General features: G+C 42.2%; 1 protein-coding gene across 3 annotated transcripts in view; it reads right to left on the reverse strand.

The window, feature by feature from the left end:
- Positions 1-23350, reverse strand: part of ADGRV1 (adhesion G protein-coupled receptor V1) — a 588171-nt gene that overhangs the window by 422203 nt on the left and 142618 nt on the right. For all 3 annotated transcript variants that reach the window (XM_056538342.1, XM_056538334.1, XM_056538351.1), the window contains 6 exons: positions 11449-12192; positions 7041-7414; positions 6776-6952; positions 4220-4400; positions 3440-3642; positions 3220-3349 (listed from right to left, as the gene is read on the reverse strand). In XM_056538342.1, coding sequence (XP_056394317.1) covers positions 3220-3349; positions 3440-3642; positions 4220-4400; positions 6776-6952; positions 7041-7414; positions 11449-12192 — 1809 coding nt within the window. The remainder of the gene's footprint in view (positions 1-3219; positions 3350-3439; positions 3643-4219; positions 4401-6775; positions 6953-7040; positions 7415-11448; positions 12193-23350) is intronic.

The raw sequence follows: 23350 nt of genomic DNA on the forward strand, positions 1-23350 counted from the left end.
AAGGAATAGTGTAATGAAAGATAACTTAACCCCTATCCAAAGAATAGGGGATATGTTATAGATCGCGGGGTGTCCGACCGCTGGGACACCCACCCCACCCCGCAATCTCCTTAATGGGGCCCTGACAGTCTGCTGGAAGGAGGCGTGCCGACCCCTGCATGGAGCGGTGTCCGACACGCCCCCTCCATGAATCACATAGAGATACATGGAGGGGGCATGTCGGCCGCGGCTTCCTGCAGGGCTCGGAACAGCCGCTTCCGGCAAACTGCCGGGGCCCCGATAAGGAGGTCGCGAGGAGTCCCAGCACTCAGATCCCCTGCGATCTATTACTTATCCTCTATCCTTTGGATATGGGATAAGTTATTTTTCACTGGACTACACCTTTAAGCCTCTTGGGCACTGGAGTCCTCTTCCTCTCTTCCATGACAATGTAACAGAGCTGGTTAGAGACCTTGTGATCCCCCACCCTGCCTTTGAGGATATCCCACTGATATTCAATAGGGTTTAGGTCTGGAGACATGCTTGGCCAGTCTACCACATTTACCTTCAGCTTCTTTAGCAAGGCAGTGGTCATCTTGGAGATGTGTTTGGAGAAGTTATTATGTTGGAATACTGCCCTGTTAATCAGTCTCCAAAGGCAAGAGATCATGCTCTGCTGTAGTATGCCACAGTACATGTTGGCATTAATGGTTCCCTCACTGAACTATAGCTTTCCATTAACACAGCCCTCATGCAGCCAAGACCATGATACTTCCATTACTGTGCTTGACTGTAGCTTAGAAACACTTGTCTTTGTACTCCTCACCTGGTTGCAGCCAGACATGCTTGACACCATCTCAACCAAATAAGTTTGCCTTAGTCTCATATGACCACAGGGCATGGTACCAGTAAGCCATGTCCTTAGTCTACTTGTCTTCAGCAAACTGCTTGTGGGCTCTATTGTGCTTCATCTTTACAAGAGGCTTCTCTCTAGAATGACAGCCATGCAAACCAATTTAATGCAGTGTGTGGCATATGGCCTAAACACTGGCAGACTGCCCCACACCGCTTCAACCTCTGCAGCAATGCTGGCAGCTCTCATACATTTCCCAAAGACAAGTTCTGTATATGACACAAAACACATGCACTAAACTTCTTTGGTTGACCATGGCGAAGACTGTTCTGTATAAAACCTGTCCTGTGAAACCGCTGTATGGTCTTGACCACTGTGCTGCAGCTCAGTTTAGCATTTTGGCAGTCTTCTAACAGCATAGGCTATCTTCATGTAGAGCAACAATTCTTTTTTATTTATTTAGGTTTTTAGAGAGTTCTTTGCCATAAGGTGCCACGTTGAACTTCCAGTGATTAATATTAGATCGGGTGAGCGACAAGACCAAATTAAAGACTCCTGCCCACCATTCATACCTGAGACAAGTTATATGACAACGACACTGGTGAGAAAAATTTCCACTCACTTGTACTCACTTTTGTTGCCAAGGTTTAGACATTAATGGCTGTGTGTAAATTTATTTTAAGGCGACATAACATTAAACACTGTTATACAGGTTGTGCACTCACTACTTTACATTGTAGCAGAGTGTCATTTCTTCAGCGTTGTCAGATGAAAAGATATAATAAAATATTTACAAACATGTGAGACGTGTGCTCACTTATGTAACATACTGTATACGTTCATGAAATTATTGATTATAACTTATTTTATATGATTTTCCCATAGTATGCATTGACAGCATATCGATTACATATTTACTCAATATATAAGGCTGTGTTCACACAATGATTTTTCAGGCGTATTTATACACGTATACACTATTGCAGTCACAATTTTTTGACTGCAAAATTGTGTCTGTATTTTTAACATTGATGTGCTATGTGTAAGTTTATGGGAATATGGGAAGGTGTTTGTCTGTGCACACAATATGTAAAAATATGCTCACATATTTTACAGCCACGTAATTAAGTGGCATGTCACTTATTTACGTGGCTGTAAAAAATGTGGCTGTATTTTAACATATTGGGGGAGATTTATCAATCAGCCTGAACCCCTAATTGTCTTGTTTTTCCTACAGTCATCATAATTCTTAGGTTGACAAATCACAGCTCAACTTTCATATCTTAACAAGCATTTGTAAAGTGAAAGTTGAGATGTGATTGGTTGCTGTGGGAAAAAACAGACAATAAGGGTTTCAGGCTGCTTGATAAATATGGGCCATTGTGTGCACAGACAACCACTTTCCCACAGACTTACCTAGAGCACATTTATGTTGCAAAATAAGGACACAATTTGTCCGTGATTTTGCAATATCTAACTAATATACAGTGAAACATTTCCAAAAATCACTTCTTTGAGAAGACCACCCCTTTATCCATTTCATATTTTGGGTCAGACTTTGAGTCCACCATACATTATGTATAGTAGCCTTTTGTTTGAAGACCAAGTTCCTAGAAGGCCATTTTTAATGCAATTTTTGGTGATCTTGTCAAAGAGTTTTCACTGTAATAAATAAAGCCCAAAGCAGAAAAATCACAATGCTGTGACCTATTGCAGTTTTCAACAGAATGGGTATGTGGTTGGAAGTGGGGCTGTTTCAAGACAAAATTCAAAGTGCAAAGGGCATTGGTTCCTTCATCTATTGGGCAATCAGACATTGATGGTATAATACCACAAACATTTCAGGATATACATAAAGAGGCTGTGTTAAATCATGCAGTTGCAAGGGCGTATGTACCATAGAGGGGGCCAATGCAAATGCTATATAGCTACATGAAAGAGAGAATACTAGGTCAGGATAGATGCAACAATTATTTCAGTTGTTAGTAATAACATGTGCAATGGACCCCTCTTTAATGCCCCCATAACATAAGAAAACAGAGGAGTGAGGAATTAATCTAAGAATTATGAAAAGGAGATAAAAACAAGCACCAGGCCTTCTGTTCTAGGTGGTAGGGGTAGGGTGGTGTTAGCCAACCCCAGAAGAAACCTGTTTAATAATTGCTATGAGGCCTCCTTACCTAAATGTATGACACTTTGCAGTTGGCAAAGGCCAGTGTCCTAAACAGATTGAATGGTTGCTCGATTGCACCACTGGGTGTTATTACTGCTTACAATGAATAGGCAGAATCTCAAACACATGGTCCAAATGTAGAAATGTGATCAAAGCAGAAAAAAAAGTGTCAGCATTGTTGACAAGTAAATACGGGAGACGTTGTTACACTTACCATTTGCATCAGCATTCCACAGCTCAACTTTAAAGGATTTGGCCAGTTCTGGCACAGCATTATCAGTGATGTTAACAGAAATATACTTATATCTCTCCCCAGGCTGGAATTCCAAAAAATCTGCTGTTTCCTTATGGCGAAAAGTAGTAAACATATGTATGTATGAGCTGACTAGATTTTCCTAGACTACACATGTAATGAATATCATTCCACTAGTCACCTGGTAGTCCTGTGGACTGAATGCAGTCATTGGAGATGTCCTATACTCAACTCTTACGTCTCCCAAAAGTCCTTGAGCTCGAACCACCAGCAGCTTTAGTTGTCCTATTTCCTCCTTGCATTTTACAATAGGAACAGATTTTGCAGGAGTAGTCATGTTATCACCTGGTCTTGGAGGAGGGTCCACAGAGAACTGAAGTAGTCCTGTGTATAACACATATAAATTGGCTTAAATAAGTTTTTTTTTTTGTATATAGCAGATATCTGTATCCAGGGCAGCATTATGTTATATCCAAGAAGTGCAGATTCTAGTTTTCTTGTCAACTATGAATAGAATGAAAGCTCAAAAACAAAGAGAAGAATTTCATGGGAATGACTGAAGGCTAAAACTGCACAGGTTTTTTTTTTTTTTACGTCTTTTACCATTGATACACATAGGTCTGCATAGTAGCTCTAAAAACCGAACTAAAGGAAATTTTAGTGATGACCTTTTACAATGGCTGACATTTCCTCATTTATCTATAAAATAACATGACAAATGCCTGAAGCTGAAGAAACAAAAGAAAAATAAAAAAATAAAAAAACATATATATATATATATATATATATATATATATATATATCACAAATAATAATTTGTTATATTCACAAATAAATTATTCGAAATTATAATAATATTATTGATTAACAATGACCAGGAACATAGACCTTATTAACATACATTTTTTGTTTATCAATTAGGAATGAACAAAGCAGCCATTAAATCCCAATGCTCGCTTACCATAAGGGTGATCACTTGCATTAATTGTAATATCTTCCGATTTTTTATTAGGGTCTATACTGGCTCCACTGGTAGGGGTGGATCCAGGTTTCCCATCTGCAGATATTGCATGTGTAAGAGTTACCCGAAAATGCTCCATAAGTTCTGGGATATCATCATCTAGAACATCCAGATTTAACACCTACACAAATACAAACACATTGCAAATATACCTTTGTTAATATGGGGTCAGAAAATATGTTGAATGCTACCGCATATGGACAATGACCCGGATCACATTTGAAGGAGCCGTCTCAGGGCTGGGGGTTGGCCTAGTTGGACAACTTCTTTAGAAACAATCTGACCATCATTATTAAAGGGGGTTTACAATATATGGTACATTTTGGCAAAAAATGCCAAATAAAACTGTAGATGGCCTTATGCCTTACTCCAAAAATTTTGATAAAACCCCATTGCTGGATCTATTTTTGGCTTTGGCTCTAAAAACGTAATAAAAAACTGAAGTGAAAGTTTTCCAAAAAAAAATGTCAAGTGTGACACCAGCCATATAGTGAAGAATGAATAATGAAAGCTGGAATTAAACAAATGAGAGTGGTGTGACCTTTGCACAGTATTGTAGACACCTTGACTTCCTTGTGAGCCTGTGGTTGGCAGGTACAGTAGCAAGAGTAGCCTTAGACAAGACAGCATACACAGACTTCAATTAGACAATGCAGCCAAGGTTCACACTACATTTGGACATAATGTTCAGTGTATTTGTCAAGAAATCCCTAGATCTACACATCCAAAGTGCCTATAGCTTTTTTATATTTAGACATCCCAAAAGAGTATCTATGGATATCTATTTGGGATGCCTTTGTCTAAACTGTAATGATATGTGATCCTTACAATATTTTTAAATATAAATATATAGTACCAAACCCTATATCTGGTAGTATACATTTTTGGGACAGGAAATCAGTAACAGACTTACCCCACTGAATAGACATATGCATCTGTTACATACAGTTTATTTGTCGGCACTTTCCAAATGTCAACAATAGTTTCTGTACACAGTGTGAACATATCCAATATAACAGCACTATATAGAGAGATGGTCTAATACAGCAGAAATTAATCAGGAATGTTGAGCGGTCAACAAAGAAGAAAAAAAATGGGTTAAACAATATTCAGTATAAATATCATTTGTTACACTAAAGCTGGGCATCTGCTTTGGGTAAAGATGCCATAAAGCAGTCCCCATAAGGCTAAGTTTTTTTTCTGGCAGTTTTTGGAATACTGCCACTGCAGTTTTTGAGCCAAAGCCAGAAATGTATTAAAAAGGAATAGGACGTATAAAGGAAGGACTTATACTTCTCCTCCCTTATGGATCCACTTCTGACTTTGGCTCAAGAACTGCAGTGGCAGAATTCCAAAATCTGCCAGAAGAAAACCCAAGTGGAAACTTAGCCTAAAAATAACAAATTGACTATTTACGGTACTTGTAAATTTAATACCTAATATGATAAAAAGGAAAATGTACTTCTAAGCAGACAAAATGTCTTGTTATTATATATAGTATTACTGTAATGTCCGTTTATTTGTCTTTTTGTATTTTCAGTTTTGGGGCCTGTACAGTCACGCATTTTATGTCTTAACAGTTTCTGTGTTAACTTCTCTGTGGTAATGTGAGAGTTAATGTTTCCAGCCCTTCAGCACTGGGAGGCTATATAAGGCCTCTTTAGGTGCTGCTTTGGGCTGGTAATTTTACCTGTTACTCTGACCATGTTTCCTTATGCACCTTTGTCTGTCTGAGCACATTTCCTGAGTTTGACCAATGTTATCTGTCCTGTCTATGTTATTGATATCTGGATATTTTCCTGCTTTGTTTACTATCTTGTTGGGTTTTAGTATTCTTGCATTGCATATATTTAGTGTTCCTTGTTTAGAACAGAGTTTAGATTGCATTCTGAGCCTGAGTTTTGTTGTATCTTAGTCCGTGTTCACATTATGCCTTTGTATCAGTCCTGTTTGACCTTGTTAGATCCTGATCTCCTAGGATAAAATCCTGTTTCAGGCTTTGTGCTAATCCATCTATCTAGGAGTATGTTGGAGTCTGTGCCCATGTTTCATGTATTTTTATTGATGTTTCCTCCTTGGCTAGTATTCGTTCCACACTGTTGAGTGTGCCACTAACAAGGAGTCCATTTGGAGTTATTATTGCTGTAAAATCCTTAAATAGAGTGGGGTGTCTTTTTGTCTAAAATCCTTAAATAGAGTGGGGTGTCTTTGTCTGTGTGTGAATTGTGCTTTAGTTATCCTGTCCTGTTTAGTTTGCTATATCCTGCCTTTTATTATCTGTTTGTTGCTTTGTAGCTTTCCCATTATGTTCCTGACTTGTTCTCCAACATTTACGGTTACGTTTGTTTTGTTGGATCCCAGCACTTTAGTGCAGTATAGGGACCGCCCTCATGGTTGTTGATCTATCATTTAGCACGGATGGGCAATAGGAAGAGACAGCAGTTGTAAGGACAGTTAGGGCGCACTAAGCCTGCTGCCCCCTTTCATGACAATTACCTTAGATCTCTGAGATGGTATAAATGTGATATTTCCACTGCTCATAGTAAAGTCAACTCCTTGGTTATCGGTGCCTCCAGAGTCTGTCTGAGTAATGCTATAGAAGAGATATACAGTGTCCAGTGCTCCTCGTGTACGTTCCACAACACAGGAGATGGTAGACCCTTCTTCTGAAGACTAAAAACATAAGAAGACATCCAACATTTTTGCCCCATTACCATCATAAATGCAATGTTGTATTTAATTGTTCTCTTTTGTTTCTCACCTGAGGAATACAAGGTCCAGTAAAGCCAAACAGGCCATTGGCATTATCACTTTTTAGGATCTTTATTATGGCTGTTGTGTTCCCCTCTGGAATTCTTGCTCCACCATGCACAGATACCAGCTTTAGCATGAAAAGTTCTTCTCCTTCTTCGTCATTATCATCTCGGGCAGACACAACAAATGATTTATGCATTTCTCCTTGTCTGTATTCCAAATAGCCAGCAATTGGGTGTAGGTCACTTTTGGCTGGTGTGGCGTGAAGTTCTGTAATGTCTGCTTGAGAAAGTCTTTGTTTGTATATTCTTAAATCTTGGAGAAAACCAGTGTACCTGCTACCTCCATTTACTCCAGCACCAACATGCAAGGTTCCTGGACCTGAAATACAAAAAAGATAGGAGTAACTAATGTTTGCTATATTGTGTACCTGAATTTTATCTGTGGGTTTTTATTAAACCATTTCTTTAAAACAACATTTTTACAAATTGCCTCAGTAATATTCTAATACAATGTCCTTAAGGTTGCTAATGACCAATTTCTTCTTTATTAGCTCTATTTCTTCATCATTTGGTCTTGTTCACCATGGCCATAAACCAGTGGTTCCCAAGTGAAGTGCAGCGAGAACTTAACAAGAGTCCAGTGGAATTCCGGTGGGATAGACATTGACAGGATATGCTAGGACACTTGTGGCTTAGCACACGTGTCCTAGCAAGCCCCAGTATGTGACGTCTTTAGGACTTCTGGCCTTTAGTGACACTCCCTTTGGCCACTAGAAGCTGGAAGGATCTCCGTCTCCAGAACATGCACAATAGAGACAACTGTGTGCACGTCAAAAAAGTAGAGACACTCATCTCCTCTATTGGCTACAGGAATACGTTACCTGCGACCTAGAAGCATAAGAAGATGGTGGTGACTGCAGGGGAGCCAAGAAGGTGAGCATGTTTTCTTCCCAGCAGACTTTCTTTCATTTGATCTCCCATCTTTTTATAACCATGTTTCCTGGGTTCTTTCCCCCTATCTTCTATCTAAATTGGTCTTTAACCTCCCCAACTGTCATGTCTAACACTTAGAAATCAGAAGGTCTAAGGTCCTCAGACTCTAAGACTTATTTCATCTTTCTCTTATTGAACAGCGTAATAGTAGGAAATTTGTAATAAAAACTGTTAGAAAAATTCTTGTTTTTGCAAAGGAATCTATATCCTTTAAGTTGTACCAACGATTATAATTCTCCATTATCTGAACCACTCACTCCTGTCTCTAGCACTTTTCTTGTGCTACACCAGTTGTCTGGAAAGAGACACCTCAGACAATACTATTAAACCTTATTCCTTTCTGGACTGTCAGGTTTTTTTTACCAGTTGGATACTGAACTAAATAAATTCATTAATAGTTAAAGAGTAGCTCCCATCATCCTTTTTTTTTCTGTCCCTGCCTATTGCCCATCTATCCCTAAGCCCCTCCCTGCCTTTAATTTTTTTTTTACTATATTAAAAATTCCTTTTTGTCTGTCTGGTAGTGTGCTCACTACCAGGCAGACTTCCCCAGTAGGCAAAACGTCACTGATGCCTGCTGGGGCCGACACTTCCCCCCTTAGTTCACCTATACACGGTGCCTCCAGCTGTTTAACCACTACAACTCCCAGCTTGCCCTGACATCTATTGACTGTGAGGGCATGCTGGGAGTTGTAGTGGTGAAACAGGTAGAGGCACCCTGTGTTGAAAAGAATAAGTTAGGGGCTACCCCGTTCCCTCCCCCCCCTGTTGAAAACCTCGAACCCCGCTCTGCCCCGACCCCCATGTTAAAAACCCCAAACACCGTTGTCCCCCAACCCCCATGTTAAAAACTCCGAACCCAGCTGTCCCCCAACCCCTGTGTTAAAAACCCCGAACCCCACTCTCCCCAAGACATACCCTAGAGTCCTGCAGAGTCCTGAGGCAGCAGAAGCGGCGTGTATATGCCGGGACGTGGGGCTAGCATGTGAGGCCAGGGAGCCAATACGCTCTCAGCGCTCACTCCCGCCTGTCTGATTGACTGGCAGGGAGCGAGAGCAGGCTGAATGAATTCGGACCGATTGCCCGATTGCCCTAGTGGCCAGTTTTCAAACGTAAATTAAAACATATTAATAAAAAAAAAATGAAAATATATTAGAGGTATGTTGTAGTACATATGTACTACAACATATCAAAAAAATAAGTTGATGGCAGTGCCCATTTAAATGACTATGAACATGAGTTGATTTACAGTTTTTCTGTCGAGTTGCTTCATATTTTCAGTTTTTTCAGTTTTTTTTTGTATTAGATTGATTTCAAACTTTTATTCTCTGGCCTTGGAAATAGACAACAGTATTTATCCTCTATGCTGCTTAGTAATGTGTGACCTTTGTGCTTCCACAATGCACATGACCAGTGCCTTTTAATACCTGTCTGGATCTTTTATTGAATAAATCTACAATTTTAAGGGTAAAAGCGCCAAGTCTCGAGAAATGTTATTCTCTCCCTGGATCTCTCTACCTCGGCCGAAATCCTTTGGAAATCGGGGCCCCAGGGCTGCCTACCCGCTCCTGATACACGCTGCAACAGATGTTATGCTCTTAGCATAACCTACATCGGTGAGCATAACTAATCTGCCCTAATAAAATGACGCCTTTTATGTCAGATATAATGCACTAGGATGCGCTTCTGTTTTTTCTTTTTTTTTACATCTTCAGTTTTTCACAATGCACATTATGTCCTTCTCACAGAAATCTGTCATTATACCATCTTAACCCCTTAAGGACCGGAGGTTTTTCCGTTTTTGCATTTTCGTTTTTTGCTCCTTGCCTTTAAAAAATCATAACTCTTTCAAATTTACACCTAAAAATCCATATGATGGCTTATTTTTTGCGACACCAATTCTACTTTGTAATGACGTCAGTCATTTTGCCCAAAAATCTATGGTGAAGCGGGAAAAAAATCATTGTGCGACAAAATTGAAAAAAAAAACGCTGTTTTGTAACTTTTGGGGGCTTCCGTTTCTACGTAGTACATTTTTCGGTAAAAATGACACCTGATATGTATTCTGTAGGTCCATACGATTAAAATGATACCCTACTTATATAGGTTTGATTTTGTCGGACTTCTGGAAAAAATCATAACTACATGCAGGAAAATTAATACGTTTAAAATTGTCATCTATAACTTTTTTATTTTTCTGTGTATGGGGCGGTATGAGCGCTCATTTTTTGCGCCGTGATCTAAAGTTTTTAACGGTACCATTTTTGCATTGATAGGACTTATTGATCACTTTTTATTCATTTTTTAAATGATATAAAAAGTGACCAAAAATGCACTATTTTGGACTTTGGAATTTTTTATTGCGCGCACGCCATTGACCGAGCGGTTTAATTAACGATATATTTTTATAATTCGGACATTTCCGCACGCGGTGAAACCTCATAATAAACCAGTGATCAACGATTCTGCCGGATGACTGCTCATGCCTGGATCTCAGGCACTGAGCAGTCATTCGGCGATCGGACAGCGAGGAGGCAGGAAGGGGCCCTCCCGCTGTCCTGTCAGCTGCTCGGGATGCCGCGATTAGCCGCGGCTATCCCGAACAGCTCGACTGAGCTAGCCGGGAACTTTCACTTTCACTTTTAGCCGCGCGGCTCAGCTTTGAGCGTGCGGCTAAAGGGTTAATAGCGCGCGGCGCCGCGATCGGCGCTGCGCGCTATTAGAGGCGGGTCCCGGCTTCACTATGACGCCGGGCCCGCCATGATATGACGCGGGGTTACTGTGTAACCCCGCGTTATATCAGAAGAGCAGGACCAAGGACGTACCGGTACGTCCTTGGTCCTTAAGGGGTTAAAGGGGTATTCCAGGAAAAACCTTTTTTATATATATATATATATATATATATATATATATATATATATATATCAACTGGTTCCAGAAAGTTAAACAGATTTGTAAATTACTTCTATTAAAAAATCTTAATCCTTTCAGTACTTATGAGCTTCTGAAGTTAAGGTTGTTATTTTCTGTCTAAGTAATCTCTGATGACACGTGTCTCGGGAAACGCCCAGTTTAGAAGCAAATTCCCATAGCAAACCTCTTCTAAACTGGGCGGTTCCCGAGACACATGTCATCAGAGATTACTTAGACAGAAAAGAACAACCTAAACTTCAGAAGCTCATAATTACTGATAAGGATTAAGATTTTTTAATAGAAGTAATTTACAAATCTGTTTAACTTTCTGGAGCCAGTTGATATATATATATATATATATATATATATAATATATATATATATATATATATATATATATTTAAAAAAAAAGTTTTTTCCTGGATAATCCCTTTAAATTGAGCTATAAACATATACAACCTTAGACTTTATTTTTGAGAAGAAAAAAAATAATAATTTTTACCGTACCATTGTGTATGGCTTCTCCTTTCAAACTTTTCACTCCTCCAGGGACAAGGTTTCCATCAATATAAAACTCAATAAATCCATCGTCTAATGTTATCAGTATATGGGTCCAGGCACTTTGTTCCATGAATTTTGAAATTCCTGCTTTAGCCACAAAAGTAGTATTAGATCCAAACGTTACATAGTATAGCAGGACCATGATATAAGAGTCATTGGTTTCTACTTTCACGCCATAATACATTGTTCCATTATCATTGTCCTTTGACATGATAAATCCATTAGTGTTTGTGTTTGGTATGGTCCATGCTGAGAAAGTAAAGTTTGTCAGAGTTGTATTTAAACTATAATAATACTGTGATTCAATTACACCAAATGCCCCTTCGTCACCACTAAAGAATAAGGCATCAGTTCCACTGTGGTGCCGACGCATATGTGGTTGCAATTGCACAGAAGATGGGAATGAGGCAATAAGCAATAGATCCACCATAGGAGGAAGGACAGTTTTGAAGGCTGTGGAGTAAATTTCCCAACCAATTCGAACATCTCCAAATGTTCCCTGACGTCTCCAGATAGAGATGTTGGTTACATATCTAAAATCATCTATAGACAAGACATCTTCAGCCACCTCCTGATTCTGTGTTTCCGCTCCAATTACAAATACTCCAAAGGGATCATCATTGAACGGAATCATCATTGTGACATTTAGATTTTTTTCTGCCAGCTGACCACCTGGGCCTGGAAAACCACCTGTGTATTACAAATATGATATTTTACAAATACAAAAACTTCAACTAAACAATAATGTAAAAGCTTACTGTTTCATATACTGTATGAACCAGGATTGAAAGATTATATAGTGAACTATGACTTAAAGTGTACTTTACAAAACCATCTTCATAACCTATTAGGGAATGCTAAGTTTTTAGACAGGGTCCTCTTTTCAGAATTCACTTCTCTTGGGGAAAGAGCTTGCCACGAATGTCTCCAACTCTGGAGGACCTGTCCTGTGCTACATTAGACAGACAAGCCATTATTTTTAGTGAATACTAGAGATGAGCGAATCGAAGCTGATTAACCCGAATTCATTACGAATTTCAGGAAAAATTTGATTTGCAACAAATACAATTATCGCGGCGATTCTATCACGTGAATCACTTAATTAAACTCCATTTTACAGCATTCCAGGCTCCAGGGCATCTAAAATGGTGGCTCCACATGTCAGTACAAGGGGCAAGGGATGCTGGGAAGGCAGGAAGGCAAGGCGGGAAGGGAAGTAGGCGGTATGACCCTGAATCGAATGCAGGATGCAGCCTATCAGCAGCCGGTCACCCCTGTGATGTCACAGCCCTATATAATCGTCAGTCATATTGCGGCCAGCCACTTCATTTATTACACTGCAGAGAGATTGGACAGACAGCCTGTGTGTGTGTGTGTTACAGCAGAGAAAAACGCATTACATCAGTGTTCTTGTGGATAGAGAGCATTGTTTTTTCACTGAAAAGGATTTTTACTGCAGCTGCAGGCATTAACTTCCCAGTTACTTTCTTCGGCATTGTATTACAGAGAGGGGCACATAACTGTGTGTTGCCTCATACATTTCAACAAACTGCTGAAGATGGCAGTACCAGCCCTGAACAATTTTGTGAAAGAGAAAGTGGTCCACTCCTTGAGCCTGTCGTGTGTACCAAAGTACACGGCAGTGCCGACATCTGGAGCTGTAACTATGGTCAGGGGCAATGCATGTCCTTTACGGCTCACTGGGTGAATGTGGTTCCTGCACAGCCAAAACCCCAACTTGGACTGGTCACGCCGCTTCCTCCTCCACGCTGTCAGCTAGTTGGTCCTGTGACAGTGTGCGACTCCACCTCCTCATCCTCCACCATGTCCTCAGCCTCCACTTCCCAGACAAGTCTCAGTGGCCCTTCAGTATACCATGCGTGCAGGGCACGGCGGTGTCACGTTGTTCTTCACATGGTTTGCTTTGGCGAAAAGAGTCACACAGGGGAGGAACTGCTAAAAGTCATTCGTAAATAAATCGGTGCATGGGAAATGGGTACTATGGTGACCAACAATAGCAAGAACAAGGAAGGGTGAGCCATGCACCCTGCATGGCACATGTGTTAAATTTGGTTGTCAAGCAGTTCCTGAAGTGTTCCCCCCATTTGCAAGACATCCTAACAATGAGAAGAAAATTTTGCATGCACTTCAGCAACTCGTACACAACTATAACGCCGAGCGTTCCGGGTCCAGCGGCTTCCACAGAGCGCTCGCGGCGTTATAGTAACAGCAGCACTCCGGTCTCTGTCTCTGACCGCGAGCGCTGCTGCGCTCATGCCGGCGGGGACGCGATCCGTGTGGCGGGTCAGACCCGTTCACGGATCGCACCCCGTTCTACTCACCCTCCTTCTCCTCCTGTGGCTGTCTCATCCCAGGCACCAATTAGCGGTGCGCTGGCCCTTTAAATCTTGTTGCCTTGTGCCCTGAGAAAGCGTCATAGTGTGTTCCCAAGCCTGTGTACCCAGACCTTCTGCTGTTGCCCCTGACTACGAACCTCGCTGCCTGCCCTGACCTTCTGCTACGTCTGACCTCGCCTCTGTCTAGTCCTTGTGTACTGCGCCAGTCTCAGCTGCCTGAGAGGTCGAGTTGCTACTGGGGAACCCGACCTTGCAGTTACCGCCGTAGCAAGTCCATCCCGCTTTGCGGCGGGCTCTGGTGAACACCAGTAACTGCTTAGAACCGATTCCCCAGTACGACCCGCGTCATCGCCTCTCAGGTACAGAGGATCCACCTCCAGCCGCTAGTCTGGACCCTGACAACCGCAAAGCACACCCTCCTTGAGATGCAGCATCACAATGGTATCCACCAACATGGTCTGATTTGTGACGTTGCCACACGTTGGAATTCCACCCTCCATATGTTGGACCGAAAAGCCATCACCAATTTCTTGATGATCCAAGCGGATAGGGGTTCTCTCCTGTATAACTCCAATGTGAACCAGTGGCAGCTCATACGTGACACCTGCTGTTTGCTAAGGCCCCTTGAGGTAGCCACATTATTTGTAAGTCACCAGGATTACGGAATGAATTAAGTCATTCCACTGCTTCATTTCCTACAACAAGTGTTGGAAACGATGGCTGGCCAGGGCAATGGAGACGTTGCGCCTACATCTCATGGCCACATGAGCCCTGTGGGGGCTGAACTGGAGGAGGAAGGGCCCAGTGGAGCACGGTTTAGGTTTCCTGAGATGGGTGGTGCTTCTAGTCATCTGACAGGAGAACAGGAGCATGATCAACTAGAGGAGCTAGAGGCTTATGAGGAAGGCAAGACAGAGGACTCAGACTCACCGTGGCAGTATGCAGTGGAGATGGAGGCAGGGAGTCCCTCCGAGTCACTTGCACAAATGGCATAATACATGCTCAGTTGCTTGCATAGTGACCACCAAATTGTCAACATTCGGCATTAGGATGACTTCTGGCTCTCCACCTTATTGGACCCTCGCTATCGGCACCAAATGGGGGCCTTTTTTACACCCACTGAGAGGGTGGACAAACTGACCTACTACAGAGAGATTCTACGTAATCAGTTGGCCGATGCCTATCTGCGCCATCGTCCATCCACTCGCAGGTCTTACTCGGGGGGCCCCCTGTGCTCACCTTCCACTGCCATGGCTGCTGGGGAGGGGTGGGGTGGCAGGAGCAGTACCAGCTCAATCAGCAGCAGCCTGAGTCTACAGTCGCTGATGAGTACCTTTCTTCACCCGCATAGTGAAGCTGCTTATCAGCAGCAGGTAGACATGGAGCAGGACCTGAACCAGCAATTGGTGGCATTCCTTGACATGGCCATGCCAACAAACCTTGAAGATCCGCTGGACTTCTGGGCAGCCAAACTTGATTTATGGCCGCAACTAGCAGAGTTTGCCCTGGAAAAGCTGTCCTGCCCGGCCAGTAGTGTGCCATCAGAGCGGGTGTTTAGTGCGGCAGGGGCCATAGTAAACCCAAGGAAAACTCGTCTTTCCACGGAAAATGTGGAGGGATAGACCTTTGTGAAGATGAATCAGGCATGGATCAGCCAGAATTTCCACCCACCAATGCCAGATACATCACAGTAGATTGACCGTGGTGCTACACCAACACTTCACAAATATGGATAGTGCCAAACAGATTTAAGGCACTGCTCCCCATTTACAAACATTTCAGCCACCTTCCTCACCGGGTACTGGTATTGCCACCCACCGTACCACTCTGTCACCGGGTCACTTTCAGGGCTCCTGATGCTGTTGCTGCCACCTCCAGGCTGTTTCATTCAGCCACTATTTTGTCTCCTTATGCTTCTGCCACCTCCAGGCTGTGTCATTCAGCAAATATTTGTTTTCTGATGCTGCTGGGGATGTCTTATATATTACCTACAATTTTTTTATGGTAGCACTAGCAAACATACATGCTCAATAGAGATTTCAACATTGATCTTTTAATGTTAGGGGCTGTGAAGCCCTCTGATGTACGCATCCTGCTGCCTGATCCAGGCTGTGTGTTTCAGGAACTACTTGGCTTACTGATGCTGCTGGGCTTGTGCCTACATTTTTATTTTATTTTAGCACTAGCTAACATACATCTTCTATACAGATTTCAATATTCACCTTTTAATGTTAGGGGTTATTAAGCCCTCTTGTGTACTTCTGCTGCTGCCTGATTCAGACTTTGTGTTTCAGCAACTATGTAGTTTAGTGATGCTGCTGGACCTGTGCCTAAAATCTTTAGATGTTAGCACTAGCTAACATCCATCTTCTATACAGATTTCAACATTAACATTTTAATGTTAGAGGTTGTGAAGCCCTCTTGTAAACTCATGCTGATGCTTGCATCAGGCTGTGTGTTTCAGGAAATACTGTGCTTAGTGATGCTGCTGGGTAACATACCTCTTCAATAGAGATTTCAACATTGATCTTTCAATCTTAGGGGTTATGAAACCCTCTTGAGTACTGCTGCTGCCTGCTCCTGACTGTGTCTTTCAGGAACTACTTGGCTTACTGATGCTGCTGGTCTTGGGCCTCACATTTTTGGATGTTAGCACTAGCTTACATACATGCTTAATTGAGATTTTAACATTGATCTTTCAATGTAAGGGGTTATGAAACCCTCTTCTGTACTGCTGATGCCTGCTCGTGACTGTGTTTCAGGAACTACTTGGCTTACTGATGCTGCTGGGCTTGGGCCTTAAATTTTTGGATGTTAGCACTAGCTTACATACATACTTAAAGGGGTACTCCGGTGAAAACCTTTTTTCTTTTAAATCAACTGGTGGCAGAAAGTTAAACATATTTGTAAATTACTTCGATTAAAAAATCTTAATCCTTCCAGTACTTATTAGCTGCTGAATACTACAGAGGAAATTCTTTTCTTTTTGGAATGCTCTCTGATGACATCACGACCACAGTTCTCTCTGCTGACGTTATTATAATAATAATAACGCTTTATTTATTGTTTTCCTTAGTGAGATTTGAACCCACGTCCCCAGCACTGCAAGGCAGCAGTGCTAACCACTAAGCCACCATGCTACCCTTAGCATACATCTGCTATGCATGGTTGCTAAAATGGACAGAGATGTCAGCAGAGAGCACTGTGCTCGTGATCCAAAAAGAAAGGAATTTCCTCTGTAGCATTCAGCAGCTAATAAGTACTGGAAGGATTAAGATTTTTTAATAGAAGTAATTTACAAATATGTTTAACTTTCTGCCACCAGTTGATTTAAAAGAAAAAAGTTTTTCACCGGAGTACCCCTTTAATTGAGATTTCAACATTGATCTTTCAATGTAAGGGGTCATGAAAGCCTCTTGCGTACTCCTGCTGCTGACTGATCCTATCTGTGTCATTCAGCAACTACATGGTTCAGTGATGCTGCTGGGCTTGGGCCTTAAATTTTTGGGTGGTAGCACTAAATGGTTTTGTGATGCTGCTTGACCTAGGACATTACCTATATATGTTTATGGTAGCACTAGGTACCATACATCTTCAATGGAAATTTCTAAATTCATCTTTTATTCTTAAAGAGTGTGAGGCCCTATTGTCTCCTCATCTGCCGCCAACTCCAGACTGTGCCATTCAGACACTATATGGTCTCCTCATACTTCAACCAACTCCAGGCTGTGACATTCAGCCACTATATGGTCTCCTCCTACTGGTGCCCCCTCCAGGCTCTGTCATTGTGCTGCCATGTGACATGTGACTCCTTGTTAGATTTGGTCCTTTATACCCACACACCGGGGTCCAGGACACTAAACTTGGGAGTTAAAAGTTAAATTTCAAAATCCTTCATTTAAATTTCAAAATCATACATTTCAATGGTCTCCTCATGCTTCTGCCAACTCCAGGCTGTGTCATTCAGCCAATATAAGGTTTACTGATGCTGCTGGCCCTGGGTTTGGGAATAAAAAATATTGCTATGGTAGCACTAGCTAGCCAAAATCTTCAGTTTAAATTTCAAACTTTGTCTTTTTTTCTTAGGGATTGTGAAGCCCTGGGATCTCCTTAAGCTTCAGCCAACTCCAGGTTGTGTCATTCAGCCAATATATGGTTTACTGATGCTGCTGGCCCTGGGTCCTGGGATAAAAACTTTTTTTATGGTAGCACTAGCTACCCAAAATCTTCAGTTTAAATTTCAGAATTCATCTTTTAATCTTAGGGATTGTGAAGCCCTAGTGTCATTTTTTTCTTAGGGACTGGGAAGCCCTTGGGTGCCCTGGGGTCTCCTCATGCTTCAGCCAACTCCAGGCTGTATCATTCAGGCAAATATGGTTTACTGATGCTGCTGGGCCTGGGTCTGGGAATAAAAATGTTGTTATGGCAGCACTAGCTACCCAAAATCTTCAGTTTAAATTTATTTCAGAATTAATTTTATAATCTTAGGGATTGTGAAGGCCTAGGGTCTACTCATGCTGCTGCCAACTCCTGGCTATGCCATTCAGCCATTATATGGTGTCCTCATGCTGTCAACACCTCCACATTGTGTCATTCAGCCACTATATGGTCTCCTCATGCTGCCAACACCTCCACGCTGTGTCATTTAGCCACTTTATGGTCTCCTCATGCTTCAGCCTCATCCAAGCTGTGTCATTCAGCCACTATATGGTCTCCTCATGCTGCCAACACCTCCACGCTGTGTCATTCAGCCACTATATGGTCTCCTCATGCTGCCAACACCTCCACGCTGTGTCATTCAGCCACTATATGGTCTCCTCATGCTGCCAACACCTCCACGCTTTGTCATTCAGCCACTATATCATCTCCTCATGCTGCCAACACCTCCACGCTGTGTCATTCAACCACTATATTGTCTCCTCATACTGATGCCACCTCCAGGCTCTGTCATTGTGCTGCTATGCGGCAGTGATTCTAAAAGTGTTGGCGGTAATCTGCATGTCATTCTGAATAACAGTATTATTTCACTACCCCAGCACACTCCATATGTATGTTAGAACACAGCAAAGTGTTCTACACCTTATTGAGGCTCTCTGTAGGCCAGAAAATTCGGAGAATCCAAAAATTCGGAGAATCGAATTTTTCAAAAGTTCGCTCATCTAGAGTGAATACTATGCAATGTTTTACTTCCCCTGAGGTGGCACTGCTGGGAAATTGAACAGTTACTGCCAGGTTTCCCCAGAGTTTAATGGATGTCAGCAGGGGAATATTTTGTATATAATCTTATTGTCAAGTGATTGTCCAGACAACCATTTATTGACTCTTATAAAGTTTCACAAGATTTAGAATGCCCTAAGAGTCAGTAAATGCCTGTACTGATACCCCTTGAGAAAGATCAGTGAAACGCATGTTTGGGTGGTGTGTGTTGCATGACTCACTAGATACCAATAAAAGTAAGGCATTTATAATGGCGATATACTACTAATTTTCTTTTTCATTTGGCTGATATAGTTACAGGCTGGTCTTGGCTAAAAGTATTTGAACTACTGGAATGTATATTATTGGACAATTGAATACAACACAGTATAAAGTATATTGGTGTGAAACTGCAGCCACCTTTTTCTTTGGGCTAATATTTTGGAGATGCAATTTTAATGTTTATAATAAAGAATTATGTGATTTTATTATACTTGTGCGAGATAGCATTTTAACCAATTTTTCTTGGGAGATATGTATTATAATATAAATATGATGAATAGTGAGCTAACAGAATATGTTGCATTCATTGCATTAGTCCTAAAGTATTTACCTTTATTGTGATAAATGAGCTTATTTAGCTGTAACTTTTTTTTCTCAGACCAAACTGTGAGTTTAATGCGCATTCAAGTGTGAAACAATAAGAAGAACATTTCTACACAAAGTCATCTTAAAGGGGTATTCCGGGGTTAACTAACATTTAACTATCCTGTCCATTATGAATAATTATGCTAGTTCTACATTTACTTGCTATACCGCTCTGCCGTGGATCGTCTTCTTTTTCTTCAATATATATGGTCCCCCCAGGTCTAACATTTCCTTTCAGGTCCTGATGACAGCATCTGGTATCAGGGGGCTTGGCTATTTCTTTTATTTCCTCACATGCCAGCCCCCTGATGACGTTTGCGGTCCATCTGTACATCCTGATGTGCCAGCATTCCCTGCGCCGATTGCTGAGATCACAGGACGCCAGCATGTCAGGACGTACAGATGGACCGCAAAAGTCTTCAGGGGGCTGGCTTGTGAGGAAATACAACAAATAGCCAAGCTCCCGTATACCAGTAAATGTAGAACTAGCATAATTATTCATAATGGGCAGGAAAGTTAAAAGTTAGTTAACCCTGGAATACCCCTTTAAGGCAGATATAGTCAATATGTGTGTATATATATATATATATATATATATATATATATATATATATATATATATCTGTATATATGAAACTCAATGGGGGACATGTATCATTGGGTGTCTATTGTAGACACAGATCTACACTGCTTCTCTAATTTACACTCTTGCTCAAGATTTACAAAAGTTGTGCACTCCTTTGATACATTTTGTTCAAATATAGAAACACCACCCCCCCCCCTCGCTCTACCGTGCAATCCTTCTCTACTGCACACTACATAGAGCTGTGGCATCTTCCAACTGTACACTGCTCACATAGCTAGAAGTGCCGGAGCAACAATGTGCGCCGAACAAAACTCTGCACAATAGTAAAATCTTTATAAAGTACACAGAGGGGGAGATTCTCAATGAATTTTGCTCCCCAAAAAAAACAATTTTGGCACGAAAAATATCGACCACATTTTCAAAGAGCTTTGTGCCGCGGTTTACACTGTTCATGTCAGTTTTGTAAAAGTGGGCGTGTCCATGTATATTGTCTGCTTCACATGATATTTTCAAAGGGGTGAGAGTCCAATTTACATAAAAATTGTCACAGAAGCCTTTTGATGGTTGTAGTTTTATTGTTGTGTTTTTTTATGTTTTTTTTGGGGGGGGGGGGGAAGGTGTTATGTAAGTAATTCTAAAAAAAAAAAAATTATTATTATAGAAAAATTTTATTATTAAAAAAAATATGTATATATTTTTTTTTTATTTTTTTTTCTTGGTCACTGCACCTGCTCTCACATTTAAGATCAGAAATGTTTGATTTATACAATTATCGCTTGTCTGGGCACTAGTAACCATAGAATATTTCGTGAGATGTTTCCACCAGAATTTTATTGGATGTAAAAGTTGGCAATTTTGGAGCAAAAGAAAACAATATTGCTGTAACCCAAAAAATATTTTGGTGCAAAAAAAAAAAAAAAAAAGTGGCGCAAAAATGAATTTTCACTTCATTTAATCTCCGTTGTATGTAAATTGTTTGAGGGTTTTCTAAGAGATGCAATTCTGAAGTATCTTAATAAAAATAAATGTATGACCCCATATCAGCATGGCATTATGAGGGATCGGTCCCGTCAAACTAACCTGCTCAGCTTTTATGAGGAGGTGAGCTCCAGACTGGACCAGGGGCAATCGCTGGATGTCGTATATCTGGATTTTTCCAAAGTATTTGATACGGTGCCACATAAAAGGTTGGTGCATAAAATGAGAAAAATTTATGCTTGAAGGTGTATAAACTCCATATGTTAATGCTCCTTGAACATTTTCCAGGCAGCATTAAGGTTGCACCTGTGAGGCCATGCACCTATATCAGCCAACTTGGGTGAGGCTTGTAGCCTCTCTCCCTCCTTCCATTGTATGTGTGCTCAGTCACGCTGGAGGGAACTGGGAGCAGGCTGAATGTCGGCCTAGTGCTGCTGTAATTGCCTACTGGCCCCTGGTTTTTGCTTCTCACGCACAGGTAGGTTAGCGTTAGGTCCCGTGCCATTTGAGAAACCTTGGCGTTGGTGTGCGGGCTCTGGTGTCCTTCATATAAGGATAAACTGGCGAATGTCTCAATTTTAACCTCAGTGTTGAGGGATAGCCAATGTCATTGTATACATCTACCACAGTAGTGCACCTAAATTTCTGTATTGTATTATTCTAATTGTTACACATCCACACCATTTATCTGGTGTAGGATTCTATTGTGGCACTTGTAGTCAACTGCAGGCATCCTTCATTGTATGCATTTTTATGCTGGGGATTGCCCCTAGCAACGGACTACAAGGGCAGGATCTGCTCCCCGAGTATAAATGCACAACTGCATTTGGGGTTGAGCACCTCCAGCCATTTGAGACCACGTTTTTTGTTGTTGCATAAAATGAGAAGGATGGGGCTGGGGGAGCATGTGTGCATGTGGGTAAGTAACTGGCTCAATGATAGGAAACAGAGGGTGATTATTAATTGTACTTATTCTGATTGGGTGACTGTTACTAGTGGGGTACCACAGGGGTCTGTCTTGGGTCCTGTTCTATTTAATATAACCATATTTATCGGGGTATACCACGCACCGGCCTATAACACGCACCCTCATTTTACCAAGGATATTTGGGTAAAAAAAGTTTTTTACCCAAATATCCTTGGTAAAATGAGGGTGCATGTGTGTGCATGCGTATACCCCGATACACCCCCAGGAAAGGCAGGGGGAGAGGGGTCGTCGCTGCCGGCTTCTCTCCCCCTGCCTTTCCTATGGTCTAGAGCCCTGCTGCCGCCGCTTCTCTCCCGCTGCCTATCTGTGCCGCTGCCCGTTCTCTCCCCCTGACTATCGGTGCCGGCGCCACATTGCCGGCGCCGATAGCTAGGGGGAGAGAAGCGGCGCCGGTAGCCAGGGGGAGAGAAGGGGCAGCGGCACCCATTGCCGGCGCCGCTGCCCCGTTGCCTCCCCCATCCCCGGTTGTATAATTAACTGTTGCCGGGGTCGGGTCCGCACTACTTCAGGCCTCCGGTGTGCGTCCCATGCGTCATTGCTATGCACTGCGCGGTGCAATGACGAATGACGTCATTGCGTCTCGCAGCACATAGCAACGACGCAGGGGACGCACACCGGAGGCCTGAAACAGCGCAGACCCGACCCCAGCAACAGGCAAATATACAACCAGGGATGGGGGAGGCAACAGGACAGCGGCGCCGGCAATGGGTGCCGCTGCCCCTTCGCTCCCCGTCTGTCGGCGCCGCTGCCCCATTGCCGGCGCCGCTTCTCTCCCCTTGGCTATCGGCGCCAGCAATGGGACGTCGGCACCGATAGTCAGGGGGAGAGAACGGGCAGCGGCACCGATAGCCAGGGGGGGGAGAAGGGCCAGCAGCAGGGCTCTAGACCCCAGGACAGGCAGGGGCAGAGAAGCCGGCAGTGGTGGCGGTCTCTGCAAAGCCGCTGCAGTTCATTGATTTAAAGCGCTCGCTTTAAATAATTGAATTGCAGCGGCTTATCGACGTATAACACGCAGGTAGACTTTAGGCTAAAAATGTTAGCCTAAAAAGTGCATGTTATACGCCGATAAATATGGTATTTATTAATGACCTTGTA

Source organism: Hyla sarda, chromosome 1 (genome assembly GCF_029499605.1).
Source record: "Hyla sarda isolate aHylSar1 chromosome 1, aHylSar1.hap1, whole genome shotgun sequence".
Classification (NCBI taxonomy): domain Eukaryota; kingdom Metazoa; phylum Chordata; class Amphibia; order Anura; family Hylidae; genus Hyla; species Hyla sarda.